General features: G+C 38.1%; 2 protein-coding genes across 3 annotated transcripts; one reads left to right on the top strand and one right to left on the bottom strand.

Moving 5' to 3' along the window:
* Positions 1-2576: 2576 nt before the first annotated feature.
* LOC121642084 (transmembrane protein 176A-like) lies at positions 2577-14050 on the bottom strand. Of its 2 annotated transcripts, none has more exons than XM_041988571.1 (7): positions 13920-14050; positions 12595-12789; positions 10121-10231; positions 8566-8622; positions 7504-7713; positions 3280-3418; positions 2577-3121 (listed from the first exon to the last, which is right to left on the bottom strand). In XM_041988571.1, the coding sequence occupies exons 2-6, from the start codon at positions 12769-12771 to the stop codon at positions 3284-3286; spliced, it is 690 nt and encodes a 229-aa protein (XP_041844505.1). In that variant the 5' UTR covers positions 12772-12789; positions 13920-14050; the 3' UTR covers positions 2577-3121; positions 3280-3283. The 2 variants fall into 2 exon arrangements, with proteins under 2 accessions (XP_041844505.1, XP_041844507.1); XM_041988573.1 differs by having other exon boundaries at positions 3307-3418.
* A 1782-nt stretch (positions 14051-15832) lies between these two features.
* Positions 15833-20688, top strand: lamtor2 (late endosomal/lysosomal adaptor, MAPK and MTOR activator 2). Its single transcript, XM_041988574.1, has 4 exons — positions 15833-16021; positions 17151-17313; positions 17454-17543; positions 20307-20688. The coding sequence occupies exons 1-4, from the start codon at positions 15954-15956 to the stop codon at positions 20361-20363; spliced, it is 378 nt and encodes a 125-aa protein (XP_041844508.1). The 5' UTR covers positions 15833-15953; the 3' UTR covers positions 20364-20688.
* Positions 20689-22061: the final 1373 nt, after the last annotated feature.

Raw genomic sequence — 22061 nt, 5'->3', positions numbered from 1 at the left:
TTTCGTGTGTTCAATAAAAAAGTGTTTTTTTTTTTACATTGTTAAAATTTTAACATCGTGTGGGCTTCATGTCCTTTATTTGTTCAGCGGATAGATGAGAAAGTTGGTCAGGAACATGTCGGGACCGAACCTGGGTTGGCTGCATTTATGTGGCGGCTGCTATGCTACATGAACAAAACACCATGTCCACATGAGCGTTCAGCGACAATAAAACCAATTATTTTCCTCGTCTTTCTGTCTGGGCTTTTTGCTGAAGGTTTTGTAACCATGCTTCTCTGGTCATTTGCCTCCACTATCAGTGAAAGAGCAGAGGAGCGGTGATTCCTCCTGGGTGAAGCAGCAGCTAGCTTCAGGGTTAGCTCCCTTCACTCCTACCCAGCAGCTAGCAGCAGCTAGCTTCAGGGTTAGCTCCCTTCACTTTGTACACATAGATGTCACGTTCGGGCTTGTCAGGGACATCAACACGGCCGCCATCTTGGACCGGGGTTTCAGACCCGTCAGATCAGTCAGACTGTGTGTGTGAAACCAAAATGCCAGATTTCTGTGCTGCATATGGATGTTCCTGTGGAAGAAACACCAAAACCAAGAAACAAGGGATAATATTTCACAAGTAATCAGTGGCTTTATATTATTTAACTGTTATAAAGTTGTTGAATTTGACGTATTTCTCAAGCTAACATAAATGAAACCAGCAGGACAAGAAAATAAAAAATGTTTTTGTTAGTAAGACGATAATTACAGTAAGATGATTTAAGTGGCATTTGGCAATCAGCCACTTCATATAATTGTGCTAAGTAGGTCATTTCATTCCAACATTATCTATTAAATCAGTTTCATGGCGCTAACATGAACTTTAACTGCTGAACTGTAGCTACAGAAGAACTGAGAACTGAGTGATGTTCAGATGGATGTTTTGTATGTTTCCAGAAGATAAATGTAGGAGGCAGCATGGGTAGCAGCATTCAGGGGTTGAGACTTTGCACCGAAGGACTGTTCAGTCGTCTGCAGCCTCATTTTAACCCAGAGGACCTTGACGGGACTGAACAGTCAACTTGTTTAAAGGAAGTAGTGATACCAGCCATTTTTTATTTTCCTGACGGTCTTTGCAAAGTTAGTGTCATGACAATTTCTTGTGTAGTCCTAATATTTCACCAACACAACGGAGTCCCCTCTAAATGATTATAAAATAAACTATTAGAAGTGGCTCCTTTTGAATGAGCCCTTCAGTACTTGTACAATTTTTTTCTGGTCTTGAATTCAATATTTATTTTCTTTTCTTTGATGTGTTAAAAAAACGTCTTTTATATTGGTGTTGTGGTCTTTGGTACCTTTTTTAGCTTCATTACTTGTTGGGCTTGTCACATCAGAAATAAATTTTGGTACTATATTTTGTATTAAAATGACATGAATAACACATATGTAACTTTAACTGATATTTCGTTTTGGTTCTATATTTTGGTAAAATTTTTAATTTAGGCAATCCTTTTCTTTTAAATGAGTGTTTGTTTTTCAGTTTTTTTTATTTTGTTTTTTAACGCATTCCTTTATTTTTTATTTATTTATATTTGATATTATTCATATTATAAATATAATATAACTCCATATGGCATCACCATTATTATTTCACTGAGTATTGCAGAAAAAAATCAGTATGCATGCGAGTGTGTGTCTGAGTATGTGTAAGTGTAGGATATAAAATAATAAAAATAAAAATCTGTTGTATTATAATTATGTGTGACATTTCTATTAAACCAATCCGATTAAAAATTGGTAAAAATTCAGTGAGTTAGGGTGATTTTAATTGTTGATAGACCTCTGCCTCTGTTGACTAATGCAGTAAGTAGAGGCAGCTTACCCCGACCCAAGATGGCAGCCGTGTTGACGCATCGTTCCAATGGGCAGCAGCTTCAACAGCGACATCTACGTGTATATATCTGTGTCTTCATTTTAAGACTGAAGCTAGCATCAGCTAGCTTCAGTCTTAGCTCTCTTCACTTTGCCCAGCAGTGGTGAAGCAGACATGAGACTCTGCTGAAACTAGAAGAGCTGTGTGGTGTTTATTACTATAGCTTGTAGCTAAACAGGCAGTTTCTCACTAGGGCTGGGCAGATCGATCCTAATATTGATATTATCAATACCAAGGTGAGTATCAGTAACCAACGTGATCGATACCAACGTAATATCAATATTTTTTCTTAGAGTGCTTTGGGGGCAAAAAGCCAAAGAATGTGAATGAGAGCCAACCAGTTGTAGGTTTTCCTTTTGTTTAGCTAATTTGCGCTTTAACGAAAAGCCATTGACTTTGCAAAAATCTAAAAAAACATTTTTTTTAAAAGATGAATTCAGCTTTATTTAAGTTGGATTGTGTGTAGTCATAATGAGAAGTCAATGTGGTGCCTGCAGAATTCTATTCTAGGCACATTGATTAGATTTTACTATAATCGTCTAAACACGACCCAAATTCCAACATCTTTTATGAGCCAAAAAAAGAGGTTTCGACTGATTTGATTTAGCCATAAAAACATTGATTGGTCGGCTTAGTGGTCGATTCATGGTTCAGACACTTGTTTCAGATTTGTATGTTTATTACCTTGTTAGAGCAGAACATGTTGATCAATAAACAATCAAATAGTTGTACAGGTTCAGAGAAAGTGATTTAAAGTTCTAATATAGAAATAACTAAAGAACTGCGTAAGATTTTTTCTACAAGAGTTATGCAAAACTCTTTTTTTAGTTAATCAAAACCATTAAATTAAAATTTAAACAATTAAAAAGGAAGTTTTTCATGAAATAAACATTTTAGATATTCTGACATTAAACACAGAAATAAATCTGAACTATAAAAATGACATGAGCAAAGAATTCCCAACAACTGAACATCTTAACAGAATAAACTTGTATTAACTTAATCGCAGGGTTTTAAAGATGGTTGCCACAGCTTTTTAAAGTTGCCTCAGGCTTAAATTTTTTTTTTTACATAGAAAATAAAACTTTGAAGGCTGCAGGTTTAATGGTGACGTCATCCAACGTTGGTTTGTTGTTGTTGTTGTCGGTCATCAGAACAGTAAAGAAGAAAAATCAGGTTGTAAAAGGATAAAAGAAGTTGTTGCTCATAACACTCCTAAAAGTACAGAAGAAAAAAATTAATTTCAGTTCACTGTTTAGTAGTTTTATCTTTTGACTTTGGGTGGAAAATAAACATGAAAATTTTATGCAAAGAAATTCAGACTCATTCCTAATTACTGAATGTACTGAACCACCATATTCAGGATAACTTACAGATTTAAACATTATTTCCATCTCTACCATCTTTCTTTCTCCTCAGAGCCTTGACTCCCAACATGAAAGAGCTGAAGGCAACGCAAAGCTCCAAGACAGACAAGACAATCAGCAGAATGATGGTGCCTTTCAGGATCGTCTGAAAAGAAAAGACAAACAACAGAGTTACCTGAACATATTTTATCTGTTATTGTTCTAGTAAAGATTGATAGTATTTGTTCTTGGATTGTTTTGAGAATAATTAGAGAATAACAAGTAATGTGGAATACCATGATGGCCATGATGGGCTCCACCTGTGGATCAGTCTGCCTGAGAAACCCGGGGCTGCAGACTATTAATGTTTATAAAGAGACACTCAAGACCTACCTTTTTACCTTAACTTTTGACTCATTTAGTTATGTATTTTAAAACTATTTTTTTTCTTACATAATTATTTATTTATTCAGTTGGATAACTTCTTATTTAGCTTTAGCTATAGAACTGGTATGCTAACCTTCATTTAATAGCATTTGTAAGCCATTGTTATATTCCAAGAAAGGGGTCCAAGTATCCTCATATTTTTGCAAGAACCCTTTAAAGGTATGTCTAATCTTGTGTTTCAGAAAGTCCATGCTGTCTTGAATCCAACTTGGGAAGTTAGGAGGTGCATGTTTTTTTTTCCAGGAGAGGAGAATCTTGTAATTAAAGAAGTAAATTCTATAACTACTCCAACTTTGCCTCTTAGGGTGTAAAATTCAGGGATGCACATGTAGGAGTGGGAGAAATAGCTTCCCAAAACATTTTACTGTAGGTATGAAAAATGTTGGCCCAGAAAGGACTTAATTTAGGGCAGGACCAAAGCATGTGTATGTGGTCTGCTGGTTGGCCTTTACAGCGATGGCATGAAGAATCCACAAAAGGGAAGATTTTCGCCAGTCCTGCACTGGTTGGTGCTCTCACTGTGACTTTGAGGTGAGCTTATTTTGACATGGGCTAATGTTTTAGCTTCATCCAGCAAGATGTTTCTGTGATCTTTATGATGAAGATGATATAAACTGGGCACCTACAAAGAGGCCAGGGGTATCAAACTCTGGTCCTCGAGGGCAGCTATCCTGCAGGATGTAGTTGTTTCCCTGCTTCAACACACCTGACAGAAATTAATGGGTTGTTGTGAAAAAGTTGACAAGAAGCCGTTAAATCCATTTGATTGGAATCCGGTGTGTTGCAGCAGGGAAACAACAAAAACCTGCAGGACTGTTTGACGCCCCTAATCTAGGCCAGTGGTTCCCAACCTATTTTCCCCATTTTCCTTGAGGACCCCCTTCATGCAAATACTAAAAAGCCGTGGACTCCGATCCCACTCCGTTCTGAAACTGTGCTTGGTTTATGCTTTCATTAATGAGATTCTCACCATAAATACTGTATTCTGGCTGAGTCCTGTCTTTTAATGAAGCCAAAGTTAAATTAAAAACATATAGTCCTACGTTTTAAATAATTTTTTTAAATTGGGACAAATCATCTGCTTTGTGGTGTTTCTCCTACACATTTTATTAATTAAATGTTGCAGGAAAAATCAGGTTACCAGGATAGACATGAAGTGCTCCACTACTGTAGCTCCACCTTCTCACTGACCTCATGAAACCCCCGAATATGGACGAAAATTGATGGGATACACAAGTTGTAGCCTTATAAGCGTTGTTTTTTTTTATTAAGTATACATGTGTTAAAATATTGTATAGTAGATTTTGATGACCCCTATTTATTCACTTTTGGATTTGGTTTAAAAAGTTAATGTTTTCAGGCTCCCAAAATGTCAGTTACATGTAAATGATTATTCCAGGGGCCTCATATACAAGACTTGCATGGATTTCCCACTGAAACATGGTGTACGCTCAAATCCAGAAAATGTTGTACACACAAAAAAATCCAGATTCATGAATCTGTGCACGCTCATGAGTCCAAGCACATTTCCTCTGTACATCTCAATCAACATGGAATTGAGCAGACGTGTTGGAGTACCTGATTCCTCTTTGTCCACGCCCCCATTTTAATTTGCAAATCATATTTAAATGAGCCTGTACCTGAGATTCCCTTCTCTCTGCACAATCAGAAAATTACAAGAGAAGGAGTGACAGGGAAAAGGTGAGGCTACTAAGATATTTTACACTTTATGCATGCTATTTATGTTATTAACAAGAGTGCTTTGCACGTAGAGACAATCAGAGGCTTGTTAGAAAGATCTTCAGCTGTAGTTTAGCTAGCAAAAACGAACAGCAAGGATGCTCTGTAGACGGGAGAAAATTTGGGGGCGCATGCTCAATGTGCATCATGGGGATTAATTTTAGGACATTTACACGACTATATTTACTCACCAAGAAGCCCCACAGCGCACACAGTGCCAGCTTGTAGTCTGCTCCCTCCCATGCTGTTACTGTAATTTATGAGTCATTGTGGGGATTTGATATACCTGGCTGACATGTGGATAATTCTGTCCCACATGGCTGGCATGACTCCGTTTCGATTGGTCTGCCAGCTCCCTCTGGAATGACCCAGTTGCTAAGAACCCCAGTGTGGTCAGCACCTGTACGGGCACAGGCAGCGCATAGCTCCTCAGTGTGTCGTGCTCCAAGACCAGCAAGGTTCTGCACACAGTTCCAGGAGAATTGCCTTTGGGAAGCTAAAGCGTCTGATGAGCCAGTTGTCATCATGTCATCATCTCTGAACACACGCTGTCTTCCTGTTGCACCATTTACAACGTCTTCTAATATTGCTATAGCAGCCGTTGGTTTAACGGCATTTTTTGCACCACATTGTGCAGCTTTTATAGCCACTCATGTAACTGCAGACACGTGTTAATTGCTAGTCAGTGTTAATTGTTCATGTGTCTCCAATGTGCACATCACTTAGTCTGAAGACTGTTTTCACATTTATTTATTATAAGTTTCCCAGCATCACCTCTTTGTGTCGCCAAAGCATCAACAGCTGCAGAAACGCGCGTACGCCAGCCATGAAGTTGTTTCCAACATCATTTTACTCTTGATGCATCTGAACTTTGACGTGACAAAGAGCGTACACCACGTTTTTGTGCATACAGCCCTTTATACATGAGGCCCCTGATGATTAAAAGAAATTCAAGCAGGCATAATTCAACTCGCCTCTGTTTGGACGTGGCCTTAATTTTTAATTACAGAGGCTCTGAATGTTCTAAGCCTTGGGGACCTGTGTTCTTTGGTCGACCCCCCTCGGAATTATATAACACCGAAGCCTCATGAAACATGGAGACACTTTGACATGACTGCTGTGAGATTGACTCAATGCATCGAAACATTCAAAAAGATCTCCATCTGCCTACTGTCCATGTATGATGCATTAAGATCATTCTATTGTTGTGCTTTCCTTCAATCTGTTTTCAAAATAAAATGATAAGTGCTTGCTAAAAAAGTCTCCTAAAAGCTATGAATGTGGCTGAATCCCAAGCATAAACAGACTGACAAGCTCAGCCCCTTATAAATTCCTGAGAGCAGCTCAACACATACGGGCTATGTTACAAGGCCTTGATTGGTGTGAAGAAACTTTTCCAAATGTGCTTGCGAGTCCCGACACTTCCACTTCATAAGACTGAAGAGAAGTCAAGCAGACGGGCTCGAGCATGACTACTTGTCACGCTGCACCACCACCGACACCTGCCTGGAAGGTTTTGTTTCACTCTCGTCAGGAAAACCCTTGTGGTCAGAACTCATTTTGCTTTGGATCAGTTTTCCAGTACTCACCTGTGGATTCACCAGTTTTATCTTCTTCTCCTGTCCTCCCCTTGCACCTACAGCCCCAGCAACTTTGGCCCTATCTACTCAAAAAAATCCCTTTTTAGTTTTAAGGCTGCTGCCTTCTGTACCAAACCACAACACAAAGGTTTCATTTGTTCTGTAAATTTGAGTTATACAGAACAAAAGTTGTTTGTTTATGCACTATTTGATCCAGGGATTGAGAGACTGTCTTAAATGTTTTGCTAACTCAAAACATCATAGCTGTAAAAGCTTTGAAGCTGATGCCTTTAATTAATTAAAATCTACTTTTGATGATAGCAATATGAATGCATGTATTCTATTTAAATTAATGTCATCGCTCACATCCCAGTCTTATTCATTTTGATGTAGCTGGAACTCCATTTATGTTTTTTTAAGGGTAATTTTGTTATTTTCATTTAGTGTGCTACAGATAAAATCCATCTGGCTTTTCCTGACTCACCTGAAGCAGTGCCATGCCCTCAATGCATTTCTCGTATATGAGCTGTTCACCAGGAGATGGGCTTGGTGTTGTGTATCCATAGTACCGGTTGTTCCTGCAATCCCATGAAAAATTGTCTCTAAAGCTTTCTGAAAAAAGGATGCTGTAGAGCACAATGCCTGTAATAGCAAAGGCAACTCCTGCCAGGTTCACGGTCACACTGAGGATTACCTGAAATACAAAACATTAGTTTATAGTCAAATGAAAGAATTTTAGAGTATAAGCTGCATACAGTACATTTACAGGACTATGGAATACAGCATCCGGTTTATATGGCAGCTGAGAGCAGCCATAATTATTTATTTTGATTCATTGGTTAAATATTATCTGAAGATGGCTGGCTGGCTGGCTGGCTGGCTGGGTGGCTGGCTGGCTGGGTGGGTGGATGGCTGGCTGGCTGGCTGGGTGGCTGGCTGGCTGGCTGGCTGGCTGGGTGGCTGGCTGGCTGGCTGGCTGGGTGGATGGATGGATGGATGGATGGATGGATGGATGGAGGGATGGAGGGAGGGAGGGAGGGATGGATGGATGGATGGATGGATGGAGGGAGGGATGGATGGAGGGAGGGAGGGAGGGAGGGAGGGAGGGAGGGATGGATGGATGGATGGATGGAGGGATGGAGGGATGGATGGATGGATGGATGGATGGATGGAAGGAACTGTAAGAAGGTGTCACTGTGTAACAAGTTCCGTGTTCCTCAAGGTCAGAGGATGATCAAGATGTGATTTAAAATGAGAAAATGTTTTTATTCAGAACAGAGATCAATACGTTTAAGCATGTGTTATTCTGCTTCCTGGCAATGTGATAGATGATGATGTATTTATTTCCGAAGGATTTGCGATGTTACGTGTAGATTCCATGATCTTTGGATAATGTCATGTATATTGTGTCTCAGTTTTGTCTCTCATATTTCTGTTGTCTCACTAATTTTCCTACCTCCCGTTTTGTTTTTAAACTGGAAAAGATGACAATATGAACAGAAAATGAAAGATCACTGAGGGAAACATATTTTAAAGCTCTACTCACCAGACATGGACTGGGGAACCTCTGAGACAAAATACACATGGTCCCAAACGCAATGGACTAGATAAGAGGGAAAAAAAAGCAAATGATGAAATTTCCATTCAAACACCAACTTAAATCATAATATTTTATTTCTATCGTAAGACACTTCAGCACCCATTAGACGAGTAACACCAGATAGTTGGCTCACAAAGTGGTAACTGTAAAAAACCATTAAAAAGCTCAGTCAGCACAGCTATGTACATGAGCTGAGTTGAGCAACAGATAAATCATGACATGGCATGTTTTTGGACCATCATATATGTACATACTTGTACATGCACACGAGGGAAATCAAGTATATCTGATGCTTTGATCCTGTGGACTGTGTCAGGAAGCTTTAAATGTTCTCTGTGTGAGAGATTATCATGCATGTAGCTGATTTAACTCCACAGATGTCGTCTGGAGTGATGATTTTATCCTGACAATGTGGTTATTAAAGTCACTATTTTATTAAAGCACAGCGACAATGTGGAAATACTTTATTTCAAGTGTGGAAATGCTTTATTTATGTTTTTAAGTGTGGTAATGCTTTAACTTACATCCAGAAATATACTCTTATCTGGTTTTTCACTCATTCTCAGATGTGTTTGGCAAAAAATAAAACGTATTTGAATAATAGGACATTTAATGGGATTTAATTTTTTAGACCAATATTTAAATGAGATTTAAAATGAATATTTGAACTTTAATCAGCATTGTTTTTTTTTCTTCAGTTTCCCCTTAGCGGTTCAGTAGAACATTGATGTTAAAATAAAAAAAATAAGTTTTCTTCATTTAGAAGAACTTTTTAATGTGTGTGTGATACACCACTTTTGAATTTATTATTGAATCTTGTGCATAACAATGTGATTAACTGCAGAAATTCGTCTCTTTTCTCAGGTTTTGGAACAACTTGGGGTGAAACACAACATGGTGTCTGCATATCCTGGTTCGAGCCAAGGAGCATTAGAGGTTTTCACCAGACTGAAGCTTTTGTGTTGAGCTGGATCAGGACTGGGAAGAAGGTCTTCCTTGGTTATTTTTGGCTGCCAGAGACGTTGTACAGGAAATGTAATGTGGTAACAAATCGTTTATTGTTTTAAACACTACATTTTAAAAATTTCTTCTTAATTAGCAGAAGAACTATTGATCAAAAGCAGCGAATTAAAAGCAGGAAGCTTTATGTCCAGTTCTGGTTGTTCAATCAATGTGTGAATTTTTTGATTGTCAGAATTCTTACTCATCCCTCATCCAAACCAGTGTTTAAGAATAAGAGAAAAATTATCTGTCCCTCAGTGGGAAAATTGCTTAATTTTCATGACTCTCTTACTTTTAATTTTAAACATTATGCTCATTTTCTTTAGGTTGGTGTTCAGTGGGCTTCAGCCGTTCCTTTATGGGCTTCAAATAAATCAGCAGTAAAACCGCAGAAATCTTAAATTAAAAGAGGCAGCAGTTGCATGTTTGTAGGAGTTTTGTAAAAAAAAAATATTAAAAACTAAAAACATAATCACTTATTAAGCACTAGCTCACTTACCAATCCTCCTAACCAGTAGGGGAACCCAGTTCTCATGACTCCCCACCAGTAGTTTATACTGAGGATTGCACCGAGCCCAATGTTGAGCAGTCCCATCACAACCTGCATAGCCTGTGAGAAGAAAAGCAGTGTGCTGTGCAAACATACAATATAAGGAAGCAAAGTGTTATACTGTATATAAAACCAACAATACAACTAAGCACGTGAGCGCCCCCCAAAAATGTGTCAAATTTCTCTTGCAATATTCTTTGGTTTGTTTTAAGTTTCAAGTGCTACCACTTTTTGGAGGCTTAGCTCTGTTGTTCCACAAAAACATTATCTTTAAGTTATACCTGGTTGTAAAGGTGACTAATCAGGCTTTCCAATGATGTACAGTACACCACTGGTAAGTATTACTGGAGGGGAGAAATAATCAACCAAACACAAATGTCCTGAGTTGGGGATCCAGAGAATACTAAGTTAAAAACGAAGACGAGTTACTGTCTGAAACTGGTTCGGAATTGAACGCTGAACTCTGCAGTGCCCTCTTGTGGATGCATTACCTAACAACCATGCCAACGCCAAGGAGGCATTGGTGCAATGTGGGCTGGGCAGTGATGTTTACCTGCCCACGATGTTTAATATCATTTACATATTTAAAGTAAATGCATTTCCACACCAGCCCTTTGAATTAAAATCCTAGTCTATTTGCTCGGTAAGTGAATTCACAAAGGAACTCCAATTTAGATCAAAGAAGATGACTTAAGACAGATTTATGCGTGCACGGCGTCTGCATGCAATCGGCTACGGCGTAGCTGACGCTGCTGAATTTGCTCTCGCGCCTGAGCGTAGGGGGTATGCGTCGTTTTGGTGTCGTGTTGTAGTTTCTCCTCCTAACCTGAAGGTGGCAGAAGGGGTGGTATCGGCAGGTAAACTCACCCGGTCGAAGTGCTTTTGATGGTTCACTTCAGTTCGATAGGTATTTTCTGTTTTACAACAACAACGACATCCAGTACGTTTCAGTGTCTGTATTAGCTTGTGGAAGAAAACGAAGAAATGATTCGATCAACCTCTCATCAACTAGATTATTGTTTTTAAAAAGGGTGGTCACCACACAAATTCAGCAAGAAGAGCCAGATGTCCAGCAACACATGATCCCAAACTGACCAATCACAAAGGAGTACCTCCGCGTAATCGTCGGCACAGCAGGGGTGCACGTCAGGTCTGGAAGAGGTGCACGTTGAGCTTCTGCAGAGCTATGCCGAGCCTACAGCGGTTACGTAGACATAGATGCCGTGCGACCATAAATCCGCCTTTAGTCCACCTACAAATGGATCTCAATCCGCTTCAAGTGGACCAAATACAGGAAGCAATGAGCATTTTGAATTAAGCGCATGGCATTATGGGTAAATACAATTAAAACACGCATGTGGCTCTAGCTGGGATACATGGCTCACAGTCAGATGTAAAAGTTCTGATAGAAATATGACCAACTCAAGACTGCTGAAGCAGTTCCATGTTTTACTCTGAAACTAAGGTTTTCTTGCATTAACCAACAGATCAACGAGTTTTCTTCTTCATTGTGTGTCTCGTCTTCTCCTTTAGTAATTCTTAAAGAAAGCGCCACCTCTGGTGAGGAGAGAAATACGTTATAAATGAGCCGAGTCGTTTGAGTGGTGCAGTGTGAACGCAAACTCATTCTGGAGGAATGTTGCACCCCCAAACGAATCAAGTTTCCACTCGTACCAAGTCCAGCGTCCTGGTGTCAATGCACCCTTAGAATAAGTTATTTATATCTACTTGACGTGGGTCCACACACATGGCAGCTGCCATTTTAATGCCACTATTTTTACTACGGTGTCTCTAAATAGACAAATAACTCTGTGTGTGAAGTGAGAATCCTCTGAGCTTTAATGCTGCAGAAACAGCTTTGTTTGATAGGTGCTAGAGATCCATTTGGGTTAAGTAACGCCTCAAAAGGATCATAGAAGAAGTCTACACATATACACAATGCTGAAGTAGTTACCTGTGGTACAGGCATCGCTGCACCAGAGGCCTCTAGAGCCCCTCACCCATAAAAACATGTTTATCACTGGAAGAATTTTGGCCACTGATGCCTACCGTCCATTTACAAATGTGCTATACCCATCTTTACCACTAGATTTTAGTAACTCTTACACACTGGACCTTTAAAACCCTGACGAAGGCATGCTAATTTTTGGGATGGTACTTTCAGTGAAAATGACATCTTAGGTCACGATCAGCCATAACGTCAAGCGGCAACGAGTGGAGAGAGTGGTTTACACTGTGGGCCACACTGGGCGGGTCATTGCAGGCAGGTTTTGCTGAGCTATTAATTATTTACTCTCAGGGAGTTTTAAGGATTTTTAAGACAGATCGCCTAGAGATACACCAGATATGTTCAACCTGCTTCATAACAGAGTCTAAAACAGAATTAAAAAGAAAAATTACTTATTTAAAAGTAAGAAACTCACCCCAAGTACTGGCAGATCTTTTTTCTGGACTGTTCTCAGGTGCTGAGACACCGAGCAGCAGACTGGGCTGTAGCAAAGGTTCTTGATGATCTGGCACACGGGGGGCCATAAACTTTCTGGGTCAGATCTCATGGTGAGGACAGTGATCCCGTCACCTTTCGTCACAGTCACAGACATTTTAGCTGCTGCAGGACGCTGAAGCACAAAAAGGTACAGAAACATTTAAACAGTTTAATGAAATTAAAATCTTAGATAACTGGGGAAAAAGGGGAGGGGGCTAAATAAAAACACCCCAAAACTCAGAACATAAATCTGTAAACAAAGAAAAGTAAATAAACAAATTGTAGCAAAAACCAAGGCACCCATACTTGACTTTTGTAGCATAAAATTTGCTCTCAATTGTGGCACAAAAACCCAAAATTTCCAGACGTTCCTAAAGTTTTTGTAGCTCTTGTCTATTTGAGGAAGTCAACTTTTCTCTCGTAAAAATGTCATGTGTTACACCCACCCAGTCCTCCATATTAGGTTCCTCTATTTTTGCCCACTTCCTGGTTATGGTTAACCTGACTGAAAAGAATGAGCCACAGACCAGAAATTGATAAGCTGCTGAATTTATTTAATACCGTCTAAAACCTGCAGGATTGTGGCTCTCTGGGACTTAACTTGCCTAGCCCTGCTCAGCATGTGCGTTTATTGTTATCATATTTCTCTAGTGGCGACAGATCAGGCAGTTCAGTACATCTACATGCTCTATTATTCTATTTTCACCCCAAAACAGAGCAAGTTGGGGTGCTATGAAAAAAATAGTTTTTAAATATACTTATTATGAACCCATTATATTTATATAATTTAGCATTATATAATTCTTGAATTGGGGTGATTTGTAATTCCTTCAGTCAAATGCTGAACTCGAGGCGGCAAAGCAACAGCACATCCACCAGAGGGTGGCTTCACATCTTTTATATGCAAATTACTGCCACCAGTGGCTGAAAGTCCAAAAAGTGCACCAGGAAGTCATTTAACAACAACATATTAAAAAGAATAAATACATCCACGAGCTACAAGTGTATCTGTTAACAAAAAAATTCTGCATAAACCTGGATTTTACCTGTCTTGCATACAATTTAATAAACAATCTCTAATTTTTAGCATCAGTTCTTATGATTGTTTCTGTATCCAGATGTACAGTTTTTCTCCCTATAAGTTTCGTCTTCTGAGTTTTAACATTAACAAATACATTTCATCAGTACTGAATAGTTTAAACTGCTGCTGGACGTTTGATTAGGCTGCATTAAAAATGGATCAATACAGAAAAAAAGACTAACCTGCTGGAGACAAAAGTGTAGTAAAAACAGTAAAAATCCAGAGGAGGAAAAATCAGGTCCGTCGTTGGGTTGTTCTTCTGGGAAATGTCAGGAAGTTATTCTGCCAACCTGTTGCCAGAAGTACCTCCTCCTACCGGGGATCTATAAACGCCTTAGCCCGTCACTGAAGGCTTGGGTAAACATGATAAGCGATCATAAAACTCCGTGGCAGAGCTTGTGTCAAACAGAAGGAACGCGGTAGAAAAACAACTGGAGACTTCATGGAAATTTCCAACAAAATTACTCAAAATTATTAAAAACAATATTTTGTTTTCACTTAAAAATGTAGATTTTCTTTATTTGCAAATTTATATGAATTGGTTGAAAACCAATTCCTGTAGAGAAGGTGTCATACGCTCAAACAACATGCCCTGGGTAGCCAAAGAACTTTTATAACATAATCTAAAATACTCTAAATCTCTTTAGGGTGGTGTTTTCTCTCCTTTACTCTTCATTATGTACTCAGAAAACTGCAGGACATTCGTGAAGGAAGTTCATCTTAATAAATTGACTGATTGCTTCATAAGACAGAAGAGGTTCATGAAGGTGAGCTGACAACATGTATGTAGTGGTGTGACAATAATTTCTTGGGCCTAAATATTACAAAGAAAAAGAAATAATGATTGATTTTAGAAAGAGCTCGATCCTTCAAAAACTCAGTAAAGCCAACATCATTCACTGTGAAAAGGCTGAGATAATGACCCCTTTAAGCTTCCTTTTCATACATAAATAGATACATCACAGGATCGATGGGATAAAATCTATCTGTCTATCTATCTATCTATCTATCTATCTATCTATCTATCTATCTATCTATCTATCTATCTATCTATCTATCTATCTATCTATCTATCTATCTATCTATCTATCTATCTATCTATCTATCTATCTATCGTGTTGTTGTTATTGTGGCAATACTGGCTCCAACCACAAGAGGGAGACATCCTTCCAGAGATTCTTCCCCATCCTGCTCCACAGAATAAATCAGGTCCCTTAGTCCACTTTTCACACCACTACTGGATTTTCATAGTTTTTTTTCTTAAGAGGAATAAATAAATATGATTTTTTTTAATCCTTGTCTTAATAAATCAATGTTACCTGTTCCTCCCTCTGTTAAGACAAATTGCAAACTGAATCAAGCATTCTTAGAAAAATGATGTTAGTCACACATTATTGTCTTATTGTAATTGTGTAATTATGTATAGAGAATTCCTTTAATATGGTTGCAAAACAATCTTTCAGATTTGTTCCTTCATTTTATGGTGAAACATGATTTTTTTTATTTATGTATTTTTTTTAGATGATCATGAGCTCATACTTGACAGTGCAGAACAACTGATTGATTTCAGACTTGTTTGCTATGATCAATGATCTCAAAGTCCAGCACTACCTTTTTACTTTTTACTATTTTTATTGCTTTTATTTTGCAGTAAAGCACTTTGGTCAATAGTGTTGTTTGAAGTGCTCTATAAATAAAGTGGAGTTGGAGTAAGTAAGTGTAAATGTATGTGGAGTACTTTGCATATAAACTAAATGCATATTTAATCTATTTTCCTCCATGTTTACATTACTCTTCACATTTATGTATGTGCAAAATTACAAATCCACTGTAAAACATATTTACCATATTCAGGGTGTGAAAAGGTGTGAGGATCATTAGTATCCAATTTAAATAAAGAGAAACTAAAGAAGTGGCCCATCAATTTCAACCAAACTTTTGCTAAATGCACAATTTCGACCCTCCATAAATGTAATAAAAATACAGAACTATATGGAGGGTAAGTTATGTGAATTAATAAACAGAAAAAGAAGAAAGCTAAATTTTCCCATTAATGACTACAATATCCACAATGCATTGCAAAGAAAACCGGAAAAAGGAAACAACAATCAGCTGACTCGACTGCGCGCTTCAGAGTGTTTTACCTCACATAAAATTTCTGTAATTTGACATTTAGAGTTTAATAATTTTATTATACGTTATTAGGGTCATCGGCAATGTTACGACCAAAAGCGTTGACGCAGGTCCTCAGCCAAGCGAACACAAACGGAGTCCAAAGCACTCTGTAAGTACGATAAGCTAGCAGCTAGCTAAGATACTACTTAGTTGTTTTTTTGTTTGTTTGTTTGTTTGTTTTTATCAGTTTTCGCCTTTGGACAGTTTAATGTACAGATTTAACAACTTTGCTCAGTTCTATGTTTGTTGTTTTGTTTTTATGTGCTTTGTTGTTTGAGTCGGGGAGCTGAAGTGAAATGATACTTTTGGTTTCCTACATACATAAATTTATTTTGTAAAAAGAACAAGCTTGGAGGATTATTTGTCAAAGAAAACGACAACCTTTAATAAAGTCCATCCACTTCTTCTTGTCTTTAAAACATTTTACGTGCTTCTCGATATTGGTGGAGGTACTGAGATGATAGATTCTGGGTCATTTAAGCTGTTGTAGTTCTAGGTTTTTTCAGTTCAATCTGTTTTAATGTTCTGTGATCACCAAGTTTCACCTTCCATCCTGAAGGCTTCCCAAAGTGAGTTTTTTTGGTAAATATATGTATCTTTGAGATTCTTTAGACAGTCTTCTGGGTTGGACAGAATCCCCTTTCTTCCAAAATCTGATGCTCAGTTTGAACAAGTTGTCCTGACTGTGTCTACATGGCTAAATGCATTTAGTTGCTGCCATGTGATTGCCTGATTAGCTATATGTGTTAATGATTAACTGAACAAGCAGACCTGATAAAGTGGCCAGTGGGTGTGTATTTGTGGTTTTAACCAGTCAGTTAAATGATGCAGTTAACTATTATTGGTACTGTTTGACTGCTAATAGAGTAGTCTCACTTATTCTGTTTAAGCTATGTAAAATATCTGTCTGTCTAATAGAATATACCTAGATAAAATATGTAATCAGATTAATTAAATCAAAGGTTACAGTAAACTGAGGTTCACAGTGTTTTGTCTTAAATGTAAACATCTTGATGATGAACTTGTACTACCTTGTACTAAAGTAATGGGAAGATGGGACTTTACATTAATTAGAGGTTGTAATGTTTTTATATTGTTGGTTTGACCCAGTGGAGTTAAAACTGCGCTGAATGACACCCCTGGTTTAGGGGGACTGGGCTGAAAGGTTATCCCAGAGGGGGTGCAAAGTTTGACAACCACTGCCGTAAAATCTGACTGACGGTGTTGAACATTTTCAGCTTGCTGAATAACGAGGGTTCCCTCCTGGCTTACTCTGGTTATGGGGACACTGATGCCCGGGTCACAGCTGCTATCGCCAGCAACATCTGGGCGGCCTATGACAAAAATGGCCACCAAGCCTTTAATGAAGACAAACTCAAATTCATCCTCATGGATTGTATGGTATGAACAGAGTTTCTCCTTTTTCCCATAAACACTGAATCCAGTCTCATTAGTTTGTCTCATTTGGGCAAAAGACGCCTGTTTAATGAGTCACTTCGAACAAATATGAAGCTGCAGCTGTTCCTGTTTGTCTTTCTCAGGAAGGAAGAGTGGCCATAACTCGAGTAGCCAACCTGCTGCTGTGCATGTACGCCAAGGAGACGGTGGGATTCGGGATGCTGAAAGCCAAGGTGAGTTTTAACTCCTCATCTCCCACACAGATGGTGTTCTGTGTGTTTTACTGGTTTGCTTTTCAAGCATTTGCAATTTGTTGCCGGGGGTAACAGCTCTTGTTGTTGAGATGATGTCTTGTTTTATTTACATTTTTTGATGATTTTATTGTACCTTGATTTAAACAGAAATAATTAAAACAATCTGTGTGAGAGCCATTATGATCTCCTGCTGAAGTGAACGGAGCTCTCACATGATTTGCAAATAATTACTCAGAAAGTCCTGCTTTCGGTATTTTACCCGTGTAAAAGTACATGATGATTGGATCTGGATCAAAAAGATTATTTATGTTTGTACTGATTTTGTTTTAATTCCAGAAGAATATTGCAGTCAGTGCTGGAGTCATCTGCGTGCTTCTATTTTTACATAGATAGTATAGATAATTTCAGGTTTTATGTGTAAATTCAGAATAACTGATGGCTGTTAGGGTTTGGTGAATGTGTTAGAGAAGAGAGGAAAAAAATCTCCATCTGAAACGTCATCATGATGCATAAATTGAGGTTTGGTTAATCCAGTTTGACCTTTTTGTAAATGTCGCCCCCTGGTGGTTATTTTTGGTTAAGAAGCACAGGGACCTTTATACTGTAGAGGCCTGTCTGGAGTTAAGAAGACCCCCTCAAACTGTTTCCTATTTTGCTCCATTACCAACATTGTTTAGGCCGTTTTATCTGGTGTTGCAATATAAGATGAATTTATATAATAAGACTTTTCAGTATGAACCGGTTTACCACCCAGAACGAATTTCATTGGTCACTGAAACAGACAAACTACACTTAAAGAAACAGCTGATAAATTCAATAAAAGCCACTTAATGTATTTTAATTGGAAGATTTTCTGGTTATTTCTGTTCTCATATGCCCCTCACAGCAGAAGCCCAACATGATGATGTTTCATGTTTACACATCATTCAAGAGGCTCCCTCAGTTCTCACAGCCTCTTCAGTCCTGGTATCTAACCCCTGATTAGTGCATTGTTTCCTCAATGAAGTCCTCTTTGTATGCTCGACCCGTCCACCATGAGCTGGATGTAAGAGAATCCACTCAGACATACTGTACTGGTTCTTTAACTCTTTTTAAAACCACTTATGTCATAGTGACTTGCAGTAAATCTGTGTTATAATGGTTTCTTGCCTCCAGGGGTGGCCTTCACAAAGACGTTTAGAGACAAAAATAAAGACTGACTCATTTTAAGCCTAAAGTTAGCCATGCTGCCTCCAAGATAAAGCTTTATCTTAGAAACACTGAGTGGAACCAGCTAAAATAACTAAAATAATCTTTCTGATAATATTGTGCAATAAACAACGAGAAGAGAAATAATTTGGAAGTATTTCTGTCTTCTTATGCTTTTTACTGTATTTTGTTGCAGTAAACCCAGATATTAGAATATTAACCATTACATTATTTAAAAAGAGGATTGTAATTGTAGTGAAGGAGATCAACGTGCTGCTTTTTGTCTCTGTGTTAGAAAAGTCTTAGATGAATTATTGAGCTGCAGTGGATGATCATGTTCAACAAAACATTTTTCTTACAAGAAAAAGGACAAAAGTCCGTCTCAGAAAATGTCCAGAGCAGAGTTTTCTGTCAAAAATGTTTGCATTTGAAAGTGTCCTTCTATAAGTTTATTTAGTTTATTTATCAATAAAGTCAATTTTCTTTGATTATTAATTTAGTTCCAAAAAAAAAAAAAAAAAGGGAAAATTGCCCTTCTAAGAAAATGTCATTAGCTGCATTTCCATAACAGTTTTTCACAAAATAAAAGCATTATTTCTAAAATTTCAACATACAGTGTTTCCATTGAATGGTGGTTAGCACATCGGCCATTATTCTCGTTAATTCCGGCCCCGAGGCTCTGCTTTGAGGGGGAAGGAGGTTTCTAATTTTTTTAATTATTTGTAAAAAGATTTCTGTCTCCTCCTGCATCCACTTATACCACACCATCTTTACTTGAAGTGAACTGGTCATGTGACCCCCTACGTCACGTGAAAATGCAAAAAAAGTGTTTCCATTAAACTTTTCTGATAAACGTCTATATCGACACATCTTTTAAAGCATCACTAAATTCAAGTTTAAAAGAAAATCCAGAGTATTGTAAACAATTCTGTTCACTGTTTTATTCTATTTTATTTATAAGAAAAATGTCCTCAGAAAATGTTGTCAAACTTTTTTTAATTTATTTTAAAATTCTTATGTATGTTTGTTTCTTTACAAACATGGTTTGTGCCCTTCTGAATATATACTCAGAGCGATGCATTTTTGTAAACATGATCTGTTATTTATTTTTTGTACTTCTTTATCATTTACCATTGTAAGAAAATTGTGCTAATATAAAAATATTAAAAATGTCATTGAGTCGGTCAGCCTTTTTTATTTTTATTAAAAAAATAAATATATTTATTATAACCAAAAGAGAAAACATGTCAGTCAAAAAAAGCTCCTGCAGAATGGATCTGTTTAGTCAGCATGTTTATTCATACAGTGTTTATATTTCTTTATTTCTGGGGAATTTTCTCATAAGATAAAACAGCCTCAGTGTATGTTGTTTACTAAATCTGAAGGAAAAAGTAAGAAAGAAAAAATAAACATCCGCCACACAAGTGAAACTGACCACATCTGTGTGTGTGTGTGTGTGTGTGTGTGTGTGTGTGTGTGTGTGTGTGTGTGTGTGTGTGTGTGTGTGTGTGTGTGTGTGTGTGTGTGTGTGTGTGTGTGTGTGTGTGTTTGTAGGCGGAAGCGCTGGTGCAGTACCTGGAGGAGCCGTTAACTCAAGTAGCTGCATCGTAGTGGAGACGAGACCGAAGCTCTCCGCCTGTTACTTGTTTTCCTCATGGACTAACATTCGGCTTCTTCACTAAGTGCATCGTGTGTGTGTTTGTATGAATCTGCTGTAAACGTCATGTCATTCATCAGGAGGACGTCTGAGTTCGCCTGCTGCAGTGATTCCACTTCCAGCTTCTTCGTTTGCAGCTTTACTGATCAAAGCTGCTCAAAACTGAACGTTGGAAATCAGATCAGGAGCAAAAATGTGTGGAAACGTTCATCGAAATGGAAAGATTAGGATTGTTAAGCTGTTTTCTTTCAAAATGAAATAAAAAACAGATTAAATTTGTTTATGTCGGGTGTTTTCTGGTTGTCAGGTTCATCAGGATTGTTATAAACACGATATCAGAGCTCTCTGATGCAGGTTTGATTTGTTTCCTTTAAAAAGCTTTTATGTAGCTACACTTTTGCCTCGTTTAGGATTCTTAGATTTGTGAAAATGCAAATGAGCTCCTTCTAATTTCAGTGCTTTGTGAGTGACTTTCTTTGCTCTTTTACAGCCTTTAACTGTTTTTCAGTTCATATAAAACAGATTTACTTCATACTGTTTATTTCTTAGTTTGTTGCAACACATCTTTGACTTTCTTCCTCCAGTTTGTCTTTCTTGGATCTCAGCCTTTATTTTTTGTTTATCTCAGGAATCAGATTATTTTTCTCACTTTTTTACAGTCTAAACTTTGAATTTTACTTGCAATAAAGTTATAGAATTACTGTTAATTAAACAATCAGCACAAAAATGTTGCTTACTGGCTGCCAGTGAACGTCTTCTGGGCCAGAGTTCCCTGTACAGGAGGCAGCACGAGTTACATGTAGAACAGAACATGTTTTCACACGCTAGGAAGCAGCAGTCCTAACATGTAGCAAACCAACATGATGGAGAGAAAATCAGCGAAAAGACTCTTATCAGGCATTGACATCTAAAACACCAGTTCAAACCACAAGCAACTCTGTGGGAATGTAAGAAAAACACGAGACCAGCTCCATCCACTTTAGAGCTTCTGCTAATTTCTCCACTTCAAACCAGACAAACAAGAAGTCACATGAAAGCAGATACTCTGCTGGTTACAAAGACGTCTGTCTCATCACTGTGGGACAGAGATGAGACGTCTGTCTCTTCACTGTGGGACAGAAACTTTGGAGCTAGCAGCCAGAATCAAAAATCATGTCTTACTTTTGCTGGTTTGTGGTGAAAAGTTTGATTCCGGCTCTAAAAACTCTGCTAATGTTTCTCCTGTGACTCTGCTTTGTTTGAAATGAATCATGAAGGTCTTGCTGGTTTCCATGGTGATGAAGGAGGTTTTATTGTGAAGTAGTCACTCTTTCTATCATATACTGTCTTGGGCTTAACTTTCTGGATCCTCATGATGTTTCTAAGGTGAGTGTGGGGCTGTCTCTTAATTGTCCTGAAAATCAATGTCCAGCATCAACACCTCTATTAAAACACCTGTAAAACTGCTGAGCTTCACTTTTTTAGCTTCTGCTTCTGCACAGTTTCTCATCAGACATTACTTTACTCATTCCTGGATGGACTGAGCTGCTGCCCTCTGGTTTTTACTGAAAGTAATGTGGTTTTATTTTAGGAGCCGATAACATTTAACATTTACCAGTGTTCCAGGTGTATTTACTACGTCTTTGGTCACATGTCTCATCTTTCTGTAGAGA

The sequence above is a fragment of the Melanotaenia boesemani genome, chromosome 6 (assembly GCF_017639745.1).
Source record: "Melanotaenia boesemani isolate fMelBoe1 chromosome 6, fMelBoe1.pri, whole genome shotgun sequence".
NCBI classification, from domain to species: Eukaryota; Metazoa; Chordata; class Actinopteri; order Atheriniformes; family Melanotaeniidae; genus Melanotaenia; species Melanotaenia boesemani.
The sequence above is the reverse complement of the archived record's forward strand: the minus strand, read 5'-3'. Positions and strand labels throughout refer to the sequence as shown.

Coding starts and splice junctions, on each gene's coding strand:
- LOC121642084 (XM_041988571.1), bottom strand. CDS start 12,771: ATGTCTGTGACTGTGACGAAAGGTGACGGGATCACTGTCCTCACCATG. Junction 8,623..10,120: donor CCTACTGGTTAGGAGGATTG/GTAAGTGAGCTA, acceptor CCTCTTATCTAG/TCCATTGCGTTTGGGACCAT. Junction 7,714..8,565: donor GGTTCCCCAGTCCATGTCTG/GTGAGTAGAGCT, acceptor TTTGTATTTCAG/GTAATCCTCAGTGTGACCGT.
- lamtor2 (XM_041988574.1), top strand. CDS start 15,954: ATGTTACGACCAAAAGCGTTGACGCAGGTCCTCAGCCAAGCGAACACA. Junction 16,022..17,150: donor AACGGAGTCCAAAGCACTCT/GTAAGTACGATA, acceptor GAACATTTTCAG/CTTGCTGAATAACGAGGGTT. Junction 17,314..17,453: donor TCATCCTCATGGATTGTATG/GTATGAACAGAG, acceptor TGTCTTTCTCAG/GAAGGAAGAGTGGCCATAAC.